At 36.4% G+C, this 21467-nt stretch overlaps 1 protein-coding gene across 1 annotated transcript in view; it reads left to right on the forward strand.

Annotated features, from left to right (window-relative positions):
* PDE5A (phosphodiesterase 5A, cGMP-specific) overlaps window positions 1-21467 on the forward strand; it is a 283278-nt gene that overhangs the window by 23441 nt on the left and 238370 nt on the right. Inside the window, exons 2-3 of the mRNA XM_006874591.1 lie at window positions 2551-3139; window positions 11585-11674. Of these exons, the coding sequence (XP_006874653.1) occupies window positions 2551-3139; window positions 11585-11674 (679 nt within the window). The remainder of the gene's footprint in view (window positions 1-2550; window positions 3140-11584; window positions 11675-21467) is intronic.

A 21467-nucleotide genomic window follows, 5' to 3' on the forward strand; every position in this document is an offset into this window, starting at 1 on the left:
TGCGCAGCCTGATTCATAACCACTGCGCTACCAGAGCTCCTTTCTAGTCTAATATAATTTTAATTTCCAGCTAATATGTATTTCAGCACATAACACATTGTTGTCCAAAATAAAATAACTAGGTAACCTCTCATAAATGGAATGCTAAGTCATTGCTATTGAGTCAGCTTAGACACATGTGACGCAGTAGGACAGACTAGAACTGCGCCATAGGGCTTCCAAAGCTGTCAGTCCTTACGGACGCAAACTGCCATGTATTTTTCCCATAGAGCAATTGGTGGATTCAAATCACGAATCTTTCGCTTAGTGGATAACTGCTTAACCATTGTGCCACCCGAGGTTCTAAAATACTCAAGTCAAACTAAGCCCCCATACTCACTGCCATCCAGTCAGTTCTAACTCCTAGTGACCCTATTCAGACTGTAAATCTATTGGGAACAGAATTCTCCTTCAGAGCTAATGATTTTGAATCACCAACCTTCCAATTGTCAGCTTTTTTCCCTTTTTCTTAAAAAATAGTACAGATTATTCAGATCAGGACACATAGCCTTTTTTTTTTTTTAACGTTTTCCTTGTGTTCTGTTGTGTGTGTGTGTGTGTGTGTGTGTGTGTGTATGTATGTATATTTATATGACATGATGTATTTAGCCAGCCTTCTATTGGTGTTACTAGGTTGCTTATCTTTCCAATAACATAATGCTACATAGTAAACACTCTTGGACTTCCTTTGGCACATGTGTAAAATCTCTGGAACAAAGGATAAATGCATTTTTAAATTTGTTAGATATTAGCTTGTCTACCCACCAAAGAGGTGGGGTTTTTGTTGTTAAGTACCACTAAGTCAGTTCCGACCCATAGCGACCCTGTATAGGGTTTCCAAGGAGCAGCTGGTGAGCTTGAACCACCTACCTTGTGGTTCAAACAGACTGCAGTCCAGTGCATTACCCCACAGCACTACACCAGGACTCTATATGAGTTTTAATTATAGCAAAAAAATTATTGAAGAATGTTTTCTATTCCTGCGCTTTTCAAAATTGTGAATTGTCAAACATTTTCCTCTTGGCCTGTTTGGTGAAAATAATTGGCAGTGTCAATGTAGATTATAGATTGTATTGCTCTTACTTTTGGCAAATTCTTTTAAATATCCTCAGTGGTAGCAAGATTTGTCTTTTGATGGTAAATTTGAGTTTTGGAAAAAGTCAAGTCTTATGCATGTGGTAATTAAATAAGATACTTTCCTAGGTGTTTTTAATTTAGTTTTTGTTCATTTATTTTGAGAGCAAGATGAAAAGCAAGACCTGATTTTTACAAGAAACGAATGTTCTGATTTGGCTTATTAAATGTTTCAGAAGTAGTTTCAAAAGAAGGTTCACAAAAATGTTTAAGGTAGGCACCATCAATAAATGCAAAAATATAGTTTTTGAACTGAACAATACTCATTTGGATGTTATTAATCTGGTATATTTTGTTTAAAAATATAATCACACTGTGAAGACTATTTCACATAGTTTTATTTCTTAGGTGAGTGCGTTAAACACATAAATAATCTCATTTTTATTGGACTTAATTTTTAAAATTAGGTATTGCCATTTTTTAATTTTCCTCCTTTATATCAGTAACTAAGCCAGAAGAAATCATTTGACTATTATTATTTGTTGAATGAGCATTATTAGGGTAACACTTACTTATAATCTTTTTAGTCACTAGGTCAAATTGCTTATATTTTCCATTTCTCCTTCTGAATCTTTTCTGTCTATATAAAGTAAGTAACACAGTTATAATGATCTAAAATTATGCATATTAACCAGTCAGAATTAGGTAAATACTGGTGTTTTTGTAAAAATATATTTAACTTCAGAACAATTTATGTATTTTAGGCAGCACATTAAATTCTAGATCTATATATCTTAATGTGAAGCTGTAGGGTAAACACTTGACTGCTAACCACAAGGTCATGGGTCAAACCTACCAGCCACTCTTCAGAAATTCTATATAGGGTCACTATGAGTCGGAATCGACTCCACAAAACTTAACAACAATACAACAGCAGCAATGTTGAGTTTAGTGTGTTAATAAAAACTAATTTCTGGAGAGGTAGATGTAAAGCATGAAGTGTTATAAATATACAAATATATATTTGGAGTTCCAACATTACTAAAGTGTTCATGGAAGCAAATATTATTTATAATTTTTCAGAACGAAATCATTGTAACTAAACCATCATGGCTTTCTTTTCTATGAAAAATGAAATATCTGGTCAGTTTACTGTAAAGTGAATTTCAGTGGCATGGTGCAACAATTTGCAATCAGATACTAACCTAAAGATTGGTGGTTTGAACCTACCTCAGTGGCACCACAGAAGAAAGATCTGGTGGTCTGCTTCGATAAAGATCATAGCTATGAATACCCAGTGGAACAGTTCTACTCTGTAACCTACGGGATCACCATGAGTCAGAATTGACAAAACGGCAGTGGGTTTGGTGGAAGTGGGAGTAGGTAGCAACCTTTCCTCTTCAGATATTTAATGTGTCTGGATGTTCTGTTCTGCAGAGAAATGGTCAACGCATGGTTTGCTGAGAGAGTTCACACCATCCCTGTCTGCAAAGAAGGCCTCAGAGGCCACACCGAATCTTGCTCTTGTCCCTCGCAACAGACTTCTCGCACAGATAGCAGTGCCCCTGGGACGCCAACCAGGAAAATCTCTGCATCTGAATTTGACCGGCCTCTTAGACCTATTGTCGTTAAGGATTCTGAGGGAACTGTGAGCTTCCTCTCTGATTCAGAAAAGAAGGAACAGATGCCTCTAACCCCTCCAAGATTTGATAAGGAAGAAGGGGACCAGTGCTCACAGCTCTTGGAACTAGTAAAAGATATTTCTAGTCATTTGGATGTCACAGCCTTATGTCACAAAATTTTCTTACATATCCATGGACTCATCTCTGCTGACCGCTATTCCCTGTTCCTTGTCTGTGAGGACAGTTCCAATGACAAGTTTCTTATCAGCCGCCTCTTTGATGTTGCTGAAGGTTCAACACTGGAAGAAGCTTCAAATAACTGTATCCGCTTGGAATGGAACAAAGGCATTGTGGGACATGTGGCAGCACTTGGTGAGCCCCTGAACATCAAAGATGCATACGAGGTAAATACTGAACCATCAAAGCAGAGGTGGATGAAGGGGAGTATGTGTGAAGATGACTATTTTGAATAGTATGGCTATTTGAAACTGAGAAGAATTAGGCTAATTGAGATGTAATAATTTGCATGCTTATTTAAAACTAGACTGTATAGAAAGAGTTCCCATTTTTAAAACGCAAGAGTTTAGAGTTTCTTCAAAGAGTTAAAGATATGGAACTGAGTAAAATTTTGTTTTGTTTTCCTCCTTAATGATAATCTCATCATCATATTCTCTTAACTTTTTACTTTTCTTTTTTTACCTGATAATATTTGAATAACCATATTACCAACCCTGGTGACACTGTAGTATCAATGCTGGACTGCTAATTACAAAATCAGCAGTTCAAACTCACCAGTTGCTATTTAGGAGAAAGATGAGACTTACTACTCCCATTTCTACAGCCTCAGAAACTCTATAAATTCTCTATAAAGTGTTGCTATAAGTCAGAATCAACTCCATGACAGTGAGCTTGATGAACATCTGAAGCTTTTACTGAGATTCTATAACGATAGGTTCAAAAAGAATGAATCCAAAACTGTCAAAAAAGCAAACAAATAAAACAATCATTTTGCATTAATTTATTCAGTCATATTCATTAAAATCACATTGATGCCAAAGTCATATTTTCTTTCTTTTCCTTCCCTTCTTTATTTTATTCATTTGCTTTATTAAACAAATCAACTTTTGAATGTTGTGGGAAAATGGTTATTTATGAGCTAGGATTTGCTATTTCTTCGACTTCTGCTATAGTTAACCATAATTATGAGCTTGAGGATTACATTTAAGAGTCTTACATTTCTCATTTTAATTGATCCTTTTTATTAATAAAATTGTGCTTTTTAAGCACAAGGAAAACATAGCAAATTGCATGGCATTTGGCATGTTTATGAGGTATTTTATACAGCCTCAATTGAACATTTGGTTTAGCTATCTACTATATGGTACAATAAGTAATTGAGTGATAATCAGCTCACTGTTACGTGATTTAAAGGCTCATAGTTTGGTCGCGTAGTGGTTATGAATCGGGCTGGTAACCTCAAGGTCAGCAGTTTGAAATCACCAGCCTTTCTGCAGGAGAAAAATGAGGCTTTCTGCTCCCAATAAAGATTTATAGCCTCAAAAACCCTATGCAGGTTCACTATGATTCAGAACTGACTCCCTGGCACACCACCACCACCAGTTTTTGCCTTTGTTTGGTGCCAATGAATGTCTGACACATAGTCAAATCTTAATAAACATTGGTTGAATGAAAATTATAGTCAATGACAAAACAAAAAAGCATTGCCACTGAGTTAATTCCACCTCATAGTCACCCTGCATAGGGTTTCTGAAGCTGTAAATCTTTACAGAGCAGAAAGCCTCACTTTTCTCCCCTGGAGCACCTGGTGAGTTCAGACTACTGGCCTTGGCAGCTACCAGTCTGGTGCTTATTCTACATCACCACTTGAATCAAGCTGCCTCTATAGGGTTTCTAAGGCTGTAATCTTTACGAAAGCAGACTGCCATATATTTCTCCCTCAGAGCGTCTTTTGGGTTTGAACCATCAACCTTTTGCTTAGCAGTTGAATACTTACCGACTGCCCCAGCAGCACTCTTTATAGTATCCATCTTTCCCTGAAGAGCTGCTGGGGGTTCGAACTACCGACCTTGTGGTTAGCAGTCTGGTGCTTATTCTATAGATCATCAAGGCTCCTTCTTATTAATAGATAAGATAAATAAATAATAAGAGAAAACAGACTGTAATAAGTGCCAAGGAAAGTGTGTTAGATTCAGGGAAGAAGAAGAGGACGTCTAGTTAGGGAGTTGGTGAAAGATTTCTTTGAGGAGACAGTGCTTGATGGTAGACCTTGGAAAAGAGATACAATTGGAATAGATTGTGATGTGTGCATGTAAGGATCCAGATGAAAAGAGCAGTTTGAAGATGATACAAGGAAGTTGGGCTATGTGGCTCTTATTTGGAAATATATGTTGATACTTAGTTGTATGATAAGGTTCTATGGGAACAGGACTGGGAAATTACAAGGTCTCGAGTGCCACCCTGAAAAATACACATTTGGTTCAGAGGAACAATTGAGGATGGTTTGAAGGGAGGACTAATATGATTCCCACTGTGTGTTAGAAAGATGAATTTTACAGTGATTATAAAATGCATTACAGGAAAAGATGAGAGAATAGAAATTTATTCATAGAATCTAGGTAGAAAATCGTGAAGTCATGAATCTGGAGAACACCCATCCTTTAAGATCAAAGGGAGACAATGGATTTCAGATGAAGAGACAGAATTTGCTGGCATTGACAGGTCATAGAAGATGGGAGGGACAGGGAAACAGGAGTGGACAGTGACTCAAGTTTTGAAGTTAAGTGACCGACTACTCCAAAGAGGGTTTTGGGGAGAGATGTGATAGTTTTTGTAGGTTGTATCTTGAGATCTCTTTTCAAAATCATTCCACTGAGAATACAATTTATGTAAGCAATTTATTCCTTTCTTGATTCTGTTGGACAAATTTCCAGTCTTCTAGAGCTATCTTCATGATCTCTTTGAGCTCTGTAGTTATATCAAACTGTAGTATATCCAAGAGGGGTATTAAGGACACAGCTGAAGGATTGCTGCCAAATCTGCAGAATTTCCTTCCTGTCTTAGGTGACAGCTGGGTTTCTGCTTTTCAATGGCACTACAGTCCCGAGTATAGTTGGACCATGAACATTCTTTAGCTTTGCTGAGAAAGCCTTCATTTGTCTGCGTGGTCCTAAGTTTCTCCAGCCCTAAGAATTATTCACTTGGATGCATTTTATTTAATCTACTTATCCTTTCTAAACCTTTGACAATGTATTTTTTTGTTTGCAGTTAATAATGCTTTTATTGTTGTGCCACTCTCTGAATGAGGCCCACTGTCCCTTGATTTGCAGTGCGCCCTGGGTGAACTTCTTAATCCATGGATTCCTCATGTTGCCACTTCACCCTTGGCACTCTTGATATATGTTCATAGTCATCTCTGCAGAAGTTATTCATGTCCCAGGAATTTCATTAGAAATTGTGGGGTTGATCAGAAATGTCTTTTAATTCTTTTGGTATTAGCAGAAGTCAGTTGACTAATGATTAATTCATTATTCAGCCCAATCCAAGGCTGAATAATCAAATACTGACTGGCCCCTAGCCTTTTGTGAAAGTAGTCCAATTTGAAAATGCATTCTAATGCTTTATTCTAAGTTCTACTTTTTCTTTAAGCATGCATCTTTATAAATGGTGATCTAAAGCAATACACTTTAAGTTTATTTAACCACAGAATACTTTAAGGATTATAATGTAGCACTGGAATACCAAGAGGTAGTCATGAAATATATGATAATAATTAAAGCTATAAATTAAAAGTAGTCTTATAGGTTAATTAATTGTAAGAAAGAGTCAACATTTGTTTTGCTTTTTTAAACTTTATAATAGAGTAAAATAAATTGAAGAATTCAAAATGTCATTACCAATAAGATAACACATTGATATGGTTAAATTATAAGACAAGGTCCACAATTTAGACCCGTAATTCTCAGTTTGACACAAATATCAATGAAAGATTTGCACATAACCTCATTCTGCATCATCTAGCCACTCAAGTAATTTCTTTGGATGTGGCATAACATTTCTTAAGTGTAGGATATTAACATATAATAATAAGAGCAGTCATGTTAAATACATTTCTGTATGAAAATGGATTGCCTTGAATCTCTATTTCCATGTCCTAGGGAGGGTGGCACAATGCTGAAACACTTGGCTGCTAACCTAGAGGTCAGCATTTCAAATCTGCTAGCTGCCATTGGGGAGAAAGATACAGTAATCTGCTTCTGTAAAGAGTGTAGCCTTTGGAAACCCTATGGGGCAGTTCTACTCTGTTCCATAGTGTTGTTGTGATTTGAAATTGGCTTGGTGGAATGGGTATGTTTTTTATTTGAGGGAAGCCTCCAGGAGCGCTAGTGGTACGATGGTAAGACCAAAAGATTGGTAGTTCAAACTACCCAACAGTCCTGTGGAAGAAAGATCTGTCAATCTACTTCCGTAAAGTTTACAGCCTAGTAGAACTGGGGTCACTATGAGGTGAAATGGTCTCAAAGGCACCACAGCAGTGAATAGGAATCATTACACCTTCACAAGATCTCCTGTGTCTTGAAGAGTTTACACTGTCAAAACACCCCTTTCTCTCTCAAATCAACTAGAATGAAAAACTTGAGTTCCCAGGACAGCCACTCCTAGTCTGTCATGATTTCTAGAAAGACAAGTTGGAGATTCTTAGGGAAGGGTCACATGACCACATCTGTGGGTTTCACCATGTAGCTGCTATTCATCCCACTCACACTTCATCCTCCCTTTCATTCTCTTTTCAAAGAAATACATCTGCATTTCTTTCTCTCACTTTGCAGGCATTACTTCGTATTCCAAATACTTGTTGTTGTTATTGTTATTGTTGTTAAGTGCCATCAAGTTGATTCTGACTCATAACGACCCTGCATAGGGTTTCTGAGGAGTGGCTGGTGGGTTCAAACTGCCACCTTGCCATTCAAACGGTCCTAGCGGCCTAGTGCTTATCCTACAGCGCTGTATTTTTCTACAGAAACGTGTGCTCCCCTTTGAAGAGTGTTTATATCAATTTACACCCTTTGTATACTTTCTATAATATGTTGTGTAACTTTAAGATGGTAAAATTTTTATCTTTATGTCTTTAAATATTTTTCTACCCCATTCTCTTTTGGGATATATGTTAGACCACTTAGTATTTGATATATGTGTATAATTTCTTTTTCCTCTGTACTTTTGAGTGGGTATTTTCTTTTAACCTATCTTTCTGTTCAGTCACCTTTCTTTGGCTGTATCCAATCTGTGATTAGCCTTACCAATGAATTTTTCATTTTAAACATTGCATTTTTCAGTTCCAGAATTTCTATGTGGCCTTTTTTATAGTGGTTCCTTTTAGTATTTGAATATATTTATATTTTCTTATATTTCCATTTAGTATTTGAATACATTTATAATAGCTGTTTTATTAAAGTCCTTATCTGCTTATTCCAACATCTGAATCATTTTAGGATAATTTTCAATGACTGATTTTTCTCTTGACTATGTGGAGTCCTGGTGAGGCATTATTGGATAAGCATTGGACTGCTAACTGCAAGGTTGACAATTCAAACCTACCAGCCACTCCTTGGAAACCCTATACAGCATTGCTGTGAGTTGGAACCAAGTTGATGGGATTTAATATCAACAACATGAATTACATTTTCTTATTTCTTTACATGTGTAGTAATTTTTTATTGTATGCCAGACCTGTAGATGTTACATTTTAGGGCATTTGGATTATATCATCTTCCTTTAAAATAAAACTGAGATTTATTCTGACAAGTAGTAAAATTATTGACAGATCCTTTTGGTCCTGCCTGGCTTGGTCTTATTACTTATTATTAGTGTTGCGTGCCATCAATTTGATTCTGTCTGATAGCAAACCTTGTATAGGGTTTCTAAGAAAGCTGGTGGGTTTGAACTGCCAAATTTTCAGTTAGCAGTTGAGTGTTTATCCTACAGTGCAACACCAAGGCTCGTATCTATTATTGTTAAGTGCCACAAAGTTGGGTTCTGACTCATAGCAAACTCTGTATAGGATTTCCAAGGCTTAAATCTTCAAGGGAGTAGAAAGCTTTCCTGCTTTATGTATTAGGGTGACTATTTTTATTTCAAATTTAGTCTTAGGGAGTGTTCCTCATTCTATGGTATGATCCTTATTCCTAAGAAGTAGCTTTTCTGTATCTTAGTGTATGTTTGAGGTGCTTAGTGAGGTCTCTCCTAATGTAGGGCTGGAACTGTAAAGCCTCCAAGCTCTACCCTAGTTGGTATCACCATTCAATTTCCAACCTTCAGCAGATGATATTTGTTAAGCCTTGCAATCTTGCCCTATGCATGTCTGAAGAACATATACAATCTGAAGAACTAGACATCAATCTTCTGCTACCCACTGTCCTTGAACCCCTCTACCCTGAACTGCTTTCTTTAATTTCCCCCACAAATTCCAGCCACCTCCAAAGCTCAGAACTCCTCTCTTCACGGAGATCATGGCTTCACTTGTATACTTACTGCCTGGAGGGTAATGTCTTCAAGTGCAACATAAACATTTTGTGTGATAGCCATGTGTGGTTCCCCTATGCTGTCTAGGGTTTAGTTGTCTCATATATTTTTTCTATTTTTTATAGTTGTTTTCTCCCAGAGGGTAAGACAGTACCCACTTCTATGGCAAGTGGATATCCAAAGCTTGAGTTTTTTCATACTATTGTGTTCTCATAAACAATCAGAAGGATAATTACAGTTGTCACTGTTGTTAAGTGCTGTGGAGTTGTTTCCAACTCATAGCCACCCTAGATAGGGTTTTTGAGGAGTGGCTGGTGGGTTTGAACCATGAACTTGAGGTTCAAACTGACCTTGCAGTCTAGTGTTTATCCTACAGTGCCACACCAGGACTCCTAATTACTATAGTTGTTGTTGCTGTTGTTCAGTGCTGTTGAGTCAGTTCTGACTCATAGTGGCCCGGTATAGGGTTTCTGAGGAGCAGCTGGTGAGCTTGAACCACCAACCTTACAGTTCAAATCTACCTTGCAGTCCAGTGCATCAACCCACAGCGCCACTTTCCTTGTCAGTGTTTCTGGACCTGTAGATGTTAGAAGGCCTGCATGTATATTTTCTTTTGTACTGAGTGCATTATTAAAGGGCAGCTATGTGAAATACCAGAGCTTGGAAACGTCCCTAAAGTGAATTTGAAGGATATATTACTCCCAGCCCCTTCAAGGAAGAGTGAAATTCAGGGCTGTATTGACTGTAAACTTCTAGTAGGTACACACAGGCACACACACACAAACACACACACACACAAAGCTTCAGTTTGTTAGACTTTACTAATTTGATTAGAGAGTTTGTTTTAATTTATAAATTCACCTTTTGTAATTCAGACACTCATTAACAAAATAATTGCATAGGTTGCATTTTTATTTTTCACATTTTTCCTTTTAAAAAGATAAAAAAGAAATGACCTTCAAAAGATGAGGATTTTCCATTATGAATATTCCACATTCCCTAAAGGGACTCCCAAGAGTTTTGGAAGTAGTAATGCTATTATTAGGTAACTTTCCAAGGTTGTTGCTTTGAAAGGAACAACACTCCTTCAGACGTTTACATTTTGGTATGGTTTTTTCCATTCTAATCTTATTTCATGTAGTGATATCTGTTGATTTCCTTTAGTATTATTTTCTTTCTGCATACAAGATTTGCTTTAAACTAATGATCACATTTGATAACTGTCATTATTCATTAATGAATATCTTCATTTTTTCAGTTAAATGCTTTTGAGTTCCTGTACCAAGGTATTGGGAGTAAAGTGATGAGCCAAAAGCAGCCCCCCCAGAGTCTATAGAGTTACTGGGTGGTGCAAATGGTTAATGCACCCAGCTGCTAACCAGAAGGTTGGCGGTTCAAGTTTACCCAGAGATACCTTGGGAAAAAGACTCGATGATCTAATCCTGAAAAAATCAGCCATTAAAAACACCATGGAAAATTACTCTACTCTGATACACATGAGTCAAAATTGGCTCTATAGCAACTTTTTTGTTGTTGTTGTTTTGTGTGTGTGTGTGTTTAATAGAGCTTACTGCTTAAATTGAGTATTCACAATCTAAAATTTAATGGAACATATTCTTGTACCTTTCTTTTTAAAACCACGTTCAGAACTTTTAAACCTTTCAGAAAGTCCTTGGTGAGACTAGATGTGTGTAATATGCTTTGTAAAAAGAGGCAATTCAAAGAATTAAAGAGCATAGTTCCTGGCCTTGATGTGTTTATTGTTTAAATTGAGACCATTTATTAAAAAAATGTAAATACTTATGAATATCTAAAATAGAAGTATAGAGTTTGAGGAAATGTTGGATGCATAATCATTGCTAAAGAAGTAAAGTCATGCTGAAAAGATTGTTTTGGAGGTGGTAGGTTTATTTATAGGAAAATGCTTTCAGAGAAAGAATTGCTTTTCTTGGAATGGCACACAGAATCAGGAACTGATGTACAGTGACACACAAATTATATTCCAGAATTGGAGAGATGACCACTTTCTCCTAAATTAAAATAAAACAAAAAACTGTCTGAAGTGGTTAACTCTTGAATTTTCTTTATTACAGAACTTGTGTTCGATCTGTACTTTTTTGTTTCTCCTAAATTTATCTTTGTCAAAATGATATGTAACTTACACGGTTCAATGGTTTTTACAATGATGAAATTGTTACTCAGAGTAACAAGGTAAGTTGAAGGCTAGACAGCTCTAATCTTATAAATCAGGAAAATCAAATCAGTCTGAACAGGACAATCATTAAATTGAATTTCGTTTTCCTTATTAGGATCCTCGGTTCAATGCTGAAGTTGACCAAATTACAGGCTACCGGACACAAAGTATTCTTTGCATGCCAATTAAGAATCACAGGGAAGAGGTAAGCCAATTTTCAATTTTATAAAAAGTTCTTTGGAAATAATTTTTCTTTTTGAAAAAAAATTGTTTTTACTTTGCATACATTTAGAATGAATACTATGTTGTTGTTGTTGTTAAGTACCATGGAGTCGGTTCTGACTCACAGTGACCCTACAAAGGGTTTCCAAGGCTGTAAATCTTTATGGGAGCAGACTGCCTCGTCTTTCTCCCGCAGAACCCCTAGTAGTTTCAAACTGCCGACCTTGAGGGTAGCAGCCCAATTCGTAACCACTATGCTACCAGAGCTCCTTGAATACTATGTAGTTAGTGATAAATTAACTGTAAAGTACATACATGGTGTACCTTATACTTTTTATTTAGAGTTTAGATATAGGATAGAGTTCAATCCTGATACTCTACTGTAGTCTTTGTATTAGAATTAAATTTCAGACATATTGTTCTCCTTTCCCTCAGAAAACTTTTATTATATTTTAAGATACATAATTATAGTTGTAGTTGGAATCAGTTTATTTCATATTATATATTATGTAAGGGTTTAAATAATACTCCATTTGTAAATGCTCTTGTGATTGCAGTGGTCATCATCATTGGCTATTATCTGTGGATTCAAAATGAGTTTTGATAAAATTGAAAATTGGGCTAAGGCCAAGTAACTGTGTAACTTTCATTGTGAAATTATGACATGTAAATGTGTGTTGATTCATATTTTACTTAATATGAAGGTTTGAATTCTATCAGCGCTGAATTTTCATTTTGCATTTCTTTGGGAAAAAAAAAAGTTAAAATGAACATTCTAAATCATGGCTATATATATATACAATTAATTGGTGACTTTCTAAAAAAAAAAAAAAAAAAAATCAAATCAGTGTCTCTAGGGTAGGATCGGAATACTGATAAATTTCCAAAGCTCACCGAATGTTTTCTAGCCAAGGTTGAGAATCACTACTTGGAGTGACAATGTGGTGGTGGTATGCCATTGAGTTGCGTCCGACTCATTAGCGACACTGTATAGGATTTCCGAGACTGTAAATATTTAGGGGAGCAGAAAGCCTCACCTTTCTCCCATGGAACAACTGGTAGATTCAAACTACTAACCTTGCGTTAGCAACCCAGCTCATAATGACTACACTGCCAGGGCTCCTTAAGTGAAAACACAGCTGTGATTTTTAACCTTGATTGCACATTAGAGAGTCACCTGGAGTGTATTTAAAACTCTTAATGCCCAAAATTCACTTCACATCAGTTAAATCAGGATTTCTGGGGTTGGGACCCAAGTATCACATAATTTTTAAAGCTCCAACATGATTACAATGTGCTGCCACAATTGGTAGTTACTTCCAAAGATACAAGAAATACTTTGGAGTTTCTTTTTTATTTATATTCTGATTCCAACATCTTTCTTTCCCCTTTTTCATCCAGTTTGTTACCTAGTCCCACTGATTTAATTTTTTTTCTTTTATAGTGTTCTTCATTTCATTTATTTTATTTTATTTTCATCCTTGCTGCTTGCACCAATTTCCCTTCAGTCTACTTGTAGACTACTTCTCTGGGATATTCTTAAATCAGTGACTTTGAAACATTATTTTATGTGGATATCACCTAAGAATCTTGTTAAAATTCAAAAGTTCTGAATGCATGGGTCAAGGGTGGAGCCTGAGATTCTTTTCTAATTTGATGCTGATACTGTTGATCTGCAGACTACATTTTTATTAACAAGACCCTAAATAAATGTCTTCAAGTTGCTATCTGGTTTCTTAAGAGGATAGCTCAAGCAGCCTCTATTAAAAATACTTATTGCTAAGACATGCATATGAGGTTAATTAGTTATTTGCTTCATTAGTTAATTAACTATATGAATGTTGTTGTTGTTAAGTATCGTGGAGTTGGTTCCTACTCATAATGACCCTGCACGGGGTTTCCGAGGCTGTAAAACTTTATGGGAGCAGAAAGCCTGATCTTTCTTCTGCAGAACAGCTAGTAGTTTCGAACTGCTGACCTTGAGGTTAGCAGCCCGATTCTTAACCACTACACTACCAGAGCTCCTTATTATGTGAATAGACGAGTAAAACTAAAAAGACCATACAAGGACTGATGGCTTTCAGTGCATTTTAAAAAGGGTTGTCAGATATAGCAAATAAAAAGTATTCTGTTGCAATATTTGGGTTGTATTTGTACTCAAAAATTGTTATTTCTGTGAAATTAGATTAATTGGATGTCCTATATTTATCTGGCTGATGTAGGTATAAAACAGGACTTTGATTTTATGGGCTTCTGATGTGGCTCTGTAAGATCAGCACTGAACAGCAAACCACACGGTCACCTGTTCAAATCCACCAGCTGCTTCTCAGAAACCCTATACAGGGTCGCTGTGAGTCAGAACCAGCTTGAAGGCACTTAGAGTATGGAGAAAACTAGGTCCCGCTAATGTTCAGCTTTTAGTCGGTAATTATTCTTTAAAATCTTGGCCTCCTAAAACAACTTTGTACTGGCAAAAGAACTCGGCCCAAATCATGCTCCATTAACCTTGTTTTTCTAAATAACACGAATGATCTTGCCAGCAGTGGAGCTTAGGCGTGTCCATGAGAATATGTGACATCATTCCCAGAGCAGTTAGTGGGACTGCTCCTTCTATAAAAGAGCATCATCAGGATTCATGTTTCATCTTTAAGGCTACCACTACGGATGACTTAATATTTTTAAGAGAAAAGATGTAATTGACGTGCAGTAAAATTCACCCTCTATTGGCGGCCACTTTTTGTTTTGACAAGCATTTATTATGCCGTCATCTAACTATCATTATAATCAAGATACAGAACATTTCTATCATCTCAGATTTCCCCCTATATCCCTTTACAGTTGATCTCCTGCTGTCTCCCTACAGTTACTGATCTGCTTTCTGTCACTATTGTTTTGTGGTTTCTAGAATGTCACGTAAGTGAAATCCTTCTTTCTGTATCTAGCTTCTTTCCCTTACAATAAAGTGCTTTTGAAATTCATGTACATTATTACATGCATCAGTGTTGTTGTTAGGTGTCATTGAATTGGGTCTGATTCATAGCAACCCTATGCACAATGAAACAAAATACTGTCCAAACCTGTACCATTCTCACAATTATTTTTACATTCAAGCCTATTGTTTTGCCACTGTGACAATCCATCTCATAGGAGGTCTTCATCTTTTTCACTAACTTCCATCTTACTAATCATGATGCCGTCCTGTGGGGGATTGATCCCTCTTAATAACATGCCCAAAGTATGAGAGACAGAATCTTCCCACCCTTGTTTCTAAGAAGCATAATGACTATACTTCTAAGACAAGTTTGTTTGTTCTTCTGGTAGTCCATGATATTTATAATATTTTTTTCAAACACCATAATTTGTGTGTATCAGTTCTTATATGGTATTCCTTATTTATTGTCCAACTTTCGCATGCATATGAATCAATTAAAAGTACTGTGGTTTGAGTCAGGTTCACTGTAGCCCTCAAACTGTTATCTTTGCTCTTTAATGCTTTATAGAAGTCTTGGGTAACCGATTTGTAAATTTCAGTACGTTGTTTGATTTCTTCACTGCTGCTTCCATGAGTATTGATTTGGATCCAAGCAAAATGAAGTCTTTGACAACTTCAAGCATTTCTCCATTTATCATGATGTTATTTATTGGTCCAGTTGTAAGTATTTTTGTTTCATGTTTTTTTACATTGAGGTGTAATCCATATTGTAGGCTAGTCTTTGATCTTCTTCAGTAAGTATTTTAAGTCCTTTTAGCAAGCAAGGTTGTATCATTTGCCTATTGTAGGTTGTTAATGAGTCTTCCTCCAATACTGATACCATGTTGTTCTTCATATAATCAAGCTTCTTGGATTATTTGCAGAGCATACAGATTGAATATATATGTTGAATGGATACAACCCTGAAACATACTTTTCTTGATTTTAAGCCATTCAGAATCCGCTTGTTCTGTTCAAACAACTGCCTCTTGGTCCAAGACCAGGTTCATCATGATTATAGTTAAGTGTTCTGGAATACTCACCCTGTGCAGTGTTATCCATAGTATGTTATGATCCATATAGTTGGAAGCCTTTGCATAGTCAATAAAGCACAAGTAACATCATTTTTGTATTCTCTGCTATCATCCATGATCCATGAAATCTGAATCCTAGATCTGAATCTGCTTGAATTTCTGGCAGTTTCCTATCAGTGTATTGCTGTGACTGATTTTTAATTATCTTTAGCAAAATTTTACTCACATGTGATATTACTAATATTAATGATTTCCTCATTCTGTTGGACCACCTTTTTTTGGAATGGGCACAAATATGAATCTCTTCCAATTAGTTGACCAGTATCTGTTTTACAAAATTTTAGTGGTTGGTGTGTAAATTTAAATAATATAGTTATTAACTGATGTTCCCTGGAGGTGTATTGTTAATTATCCTGTCACAATTATGGAATGACATCAAGAACATCATACATGCAGTAAGTAAAATATTGCATGTATCTCAAATATCTTATACCTCAAGATAGATCTTGAAATGTTCTTTTTCATGATCAATCCAATGTCTTTCCTCTTCAATTTGTCATTCCCAGCATAGTAAACTATATGATTGTTGGATTCAAAATGGCCAATACCAGTCCATTTCAGCTCACTGATGTCTAAGATATCGATTGTTATATGCTCCATTTTATTTTTGGTAGCTTCCAATTTTCCTAAATTCATACTTTACACATTCCACATTAGATTGTTAATGGATGTTTACAGCTGTTTCTTGTGTTGCGCCCCCTCAGCAAATGAAGGTCGTGAAAACTATGCTCTATTCATGTCATTAAGAGCAACTCTGTTATAAAGAGGCATGTCTTCCTTAGTCGGATTTTAAACACCTTCAAACATGAAGGGCTCATCTTCAGGCACTGTATCTGACAATATGCTGCTGCTCTTCATAATGTTTTCATGTTCTGGCACTATATCTGACAATGTTCTGCTTCTGTTGATAAGTCTTCCTGTGGCCAACCAATCAGAAGTAGTTTGCCTCTCCTTATTCTGTCTTAGTCTGAAAACTCCTCTGAAACCTGTCCACCATGGATGACCCTGCTGGTATTTAAAATATTGGTGACATAGCTTCCAGAGTCACAGCAGTATGTAAGCCACCACAGTACTGTAAACTGACAGATGAGTATCATGTACCAGTAGCTTTTCCCTTTTCATTCTTGTTGTTTATTAACTTTTATGGCAATGCCACAATTTGTTTATCCCCTTCATTTGATAAACATTTACGTTTTTGTCAATTATGAAATAAACTATCACTGTTTCCCTACAGGTCTCTATGTGGAAATATATTATCATTTCTCTTGGGTAGTTAATTATCTGGGAGGAGAATTGTTGGATTATATGGTAGTTTTTCAGGGGCCCTTGTGGCACTCTGTTTCTAGCCAAAAGGTGGGTTGTTAAAACTCACCAGCTGGATGGCTCTGTGAGATAAAGATGTAGCACTTTGCTTCTGAAAAAAAAATTTATGATCTAGGACCCTATGGGTCTACTCTATCCTATAGGATCACTATGAGTCAGAATGATAGGTGGTTGCTAAAGCAAATGGAAGAAATAATGAAGAGCTAAACAGAAAATTTCCAAGATCAGCTTGAGAATACAAAGTAAAGTATTTTAATGGAATGTGCAAAGACCTGCAATGAAAAAACAAATGGGAAGACTAGATTCAGAATTTCTCAAGCTTAAAGACCTGAAGGAAAAATTCAAGGCTCAACTTGCAGTATTGAACTATTCTTTGTGAAAAATCCCTACTCATCTGTCAGTGTGTCATCTTATGGTGACTTGCATGTTTCTGTGATGGTGAAAGTATGCCACTGGTATTTCATATACCAGAAGGGGTCACCCATGCTGAACAAGTTTCAGCAGAGCTTCCAAGACTACATCTATGAAAAGAGATCACAGAGAAGCTCAATATCATCAATTAAAACAAGGCCAGGGAATGACTGTGGAACAGAGTATCAATCACTCATGTGTAACTTGAGGTTGAAGGTGAAGAAAATTAAAACAAGTTCTCAAGAGCTAAAATATAGCCTTGAGTATATCTCATGTAAATTTAGAGACCATCTCAAGAACAGATTTGATACACTAGACACTGTTGAACCAACATCAAAGGACTTGTGGGATGACACCAAGAACACCATAAATGAAGAAAACAAAATATCATTAAGAGTGCAGGAATGAAAGAAAAGACCAGTGGATGTCAGAAGAGACTCTGAAACTTGCTCTTGAAATTGAAGTAGCTAAAAAGCTGCAAACGGAAGAAATGATGTGAAAGAGTTGAACAGAAAATTTCAAAGGGCAGCTCTAGAAGACAAAGTGTTATAATGCCATGTGCAAAAATCTGGAATTAGAAAACCTAAAAGGGAAGAAGATGCTCAGAAATGCTCTGAAAGAACTGAAGAAATATTTTAGCCTAGATTTGAAATATTGAAGGATTCTATGGACAAAATCTTGAATGATACAGAAAGCATCAAAGAAAGATGGAAAGAATACAAAGAGTCACTGAACGAAAATTAATTAATTGATCGACATTTAACCATTTCAAGAGGTACCTTATGATCCAGAACTAATGGTACTGGAGGGAGAAGTCCAAGCTGCACTGAAGGCATTAGCCAAAAATAAGGCTCCAGAAATTGATTGACTACAAATTCAGATGTACCAACAAATTAATACAGCACTGGAAACACTCATTAATCTATGCCAAGAAATTTAGAAGACAGTTACCTGGTCACCAGTGGAGAAAGAGCCACATGTTTGCCCATTCAAGAGAAAGAATATCCAATAGAATGTGAAAAGTATCTAACAGTATCTTTAATTTCACATGCAAGTAAGATTTTGTTAAAGATAATTCAAAAATAGCTGAAGCACTACATTGACAGGGAACTGCCAGAAATTCAAGCCAGAAACAGAAGAGGACATGGAATGAGGGCTATCATTGTTGATGTAATATGAGTCTTGACTGAAAGGAGAGAATACCAGAAAGATCTTTACCTGTGTTTTATTGATTATGCAAAGGTCTTCAGCTGTGTGGATATCACAGCTATAGATAACACTGTGAAACATGGGAATTCCATAATATTGAACTGTGTTCATGTAGACCTTGTATATAGACCAAGAGACAGTCATTCATACAGAACAGAGCAGTAATACGTGGCTTAAAATTTAAAAAAAGGTGTGTGTTGAGTTGCATCCTTTAACCAGTGTACTGGGCAAATAATCTGAGTAGCTGGACTATACACCAGCATTGGAGGAAGACTCATTAACAACTTGCAACTATGCATACAACATCATCTTGTTTGCTAACAGAGAAGAGGATTTGAACCACATACTAGTAAAGATCAAAGACTATAGACTTCAGTTTGGATAATACCTCACCATAAAAAAAGAAAAACAAAAAAATCTAGACTTCCAGGGCAAGATGGCAGAGTAAGCAGATATGATAAGCAGACACACTGTAAAATGAGCAGATCAAATGCTACAGGTGCAGATGATGATCCTAGAAACCTGAGCTTTAGAGGAAAGGCTAGAGAGATGTGTTGAGTGCCCACTGTGGGAGGAAGCTCAGCAGGAACCAGACTGGTTTGCTGGCAGCTGTCGATCAGCACAGTGGCTTAAAGGCAGATGAGCACTGGTGGTGGGTGGCAAAAGGGGTGCAGTTCTCTCTTTTTCCTCATGCTCTCCTGATGGCCAGGAGCATCATGGTACCCTCTCCTGGGCAGTTGCAGCGCTGTCTGGGGTGATGATCATGTGACATCCCTGCCTATGGAGGAGTATGAACTTTACTTCATTAGATCTTTTATTGCTGATTATTTTTTGAGACACTGCAGTTGTGCCTATATGGTCTAACTACATCTGTAGCTCCTATAGCTCCATGAACATAGAACAGAGAATTGTGTTTACATTTCCAGTTTCTACCACATCCACCAGGAGACTAAGATTGTGAGTACACACCATCATGTGATCATCAATTAAATACACATACAATGATATTACAATGTGTCAGGGACAACAGATAGTTTTAGTTACACAAAGAAACAAGACAGAGTACCTTAAAATGATCAGAATATAGAGTCAGAAAATATAATAGCTGAATGGTATCAGAACTACCTGACGAGGAATTATAAAGAAAGATATTTAGGATTGAGAGAATGATGTGAAAACTGCAGATGAAATCAAGGAAATCACAATAAATTTTAGAGATTTCAAGAAAACACTACAGGAATTAACAAAATAAATGAAAAGGTTAGATGCCCTACAAAAACATCAAATAGAAATCCAGAAGTTTAATACCAAGATTCCAAAAAGAGATGATACATTGAAAGGGCAAAGAAGTAAAATTGAATCATTGGCAGGCTGAATTAGTGAGCTTGGAGAAAAATCTCTGTTCACTTGCTAGAGGAACAATCAGAAAGAAAGAACACAAAGAATCCAAAGAAAACCTTATAATTATGTGGGACACCATCAAGAGGAATAACGTATGTGTGATTGGAATTCCAAGAAAGGAAGACGCGGACACACACACACAAACAGAAAATTGTAAACGAATTGTTGAAAGAAAACTTTCCTAACATCATAAAAGATGAGAAGATTTATATTCAAGAAACTGAATGAACTCTAAAGAGGACAAAGCCCTAAAGAAAATCACAAAGACATAAACTTCCCAAAACCAAAGACAAGGAAAGAATTTTGAGAGCAGTATGAGCAAAATGAAAAGTTGTCTACAAAGGAGAAATAATAAGAACTAGATTCTTAATTTCTCAGCAGAAATCACACAGGCAAGAAGACAGTGGGATGACATCTATAAAACTATTTTAAAGAAAAACACTGCCAACCAAGGATCATATACCCTGGTCAGATATGATGGGGAAATCAGAACGTTGCCAAATAATTGAAAGAATTTGTAAAAACCAGCAAACTGTACCAGAAATGCTAACCAGAAGTCTTTTTTTGTACAGTGAACCAACAATTGCAGTCAACAACCTGAGATTAACATGTATGATAATAACTCCCAGAACTCAACTCGGATATGGAAGTATTCAAAGTAAAGCAAAGTCTACAAGACTGAAAATAGGGAACAAGGGAACATTAGTTTACAAAAAAAAATACCCACACATTAGAAAGTGGAAATAGTGTAGTTATAGAAATTACAAATGAAGAGGATATCAAATAGATTTCAAAATAAATAAATGAAGGAATGTAAACAAACCCAACTGTAACCCTAAAACAGACCAAATCCTGCTGCTAGCCTTAGCCTATTCCCTAAACCTAACCCTAACACATCAAGTTAGTTCCAACTCACAGCAATGCTGTATGGGATTTCTGAGGAATATTTCGTAGGTGTAAATCACCAATCTTGTGGTTAGCAGTCCAGTGCTTATCCTAAAGTGCCACAGCAGAACCCCAGACCTAGCCATAATCCTAACCCTACCTCCTTACTCCTACCCTTCCCCCTCAAAAAAAAATTTTTTTTTCACAATTAGATCAACAGTATTATGAATGATAAAGGAAGAAAAGACTTTGCCAAGAATTTAATCTTACCTGAATCTGCAATCAATGCCCAGGGTAGCAACAGTCAAGAAATCAAATGATGTATTGAACAGATCTGCTGCAAAAGACCTCTTTTAAAGTATTGAAAAGCCAAGGTGTCACTTTGAGAACTAAGGTACACCTGGCCCAAGCCATGATATTTTCAATCTCCTCACATGCATGTGAAAATTGGACATTGAATAAGGAAGACCAAAGAAGAATTG

This window comes from Chrysochloris asiatica, unplaced genomic scaffold (genome assembly GCF_000296735.1).
Source record: "Chrysochloris asiatica unplaced genomic scaffold, ChrAsi1.0 scaffold00288, whole genome shotgun sequence".
Lineage (NCBI taxonomy): Eukaryota > Metazoa > Chordata > Mammalia > Afrosoricida > Chrysochloridae > Chrysochloris > Chrysochloris asiatica.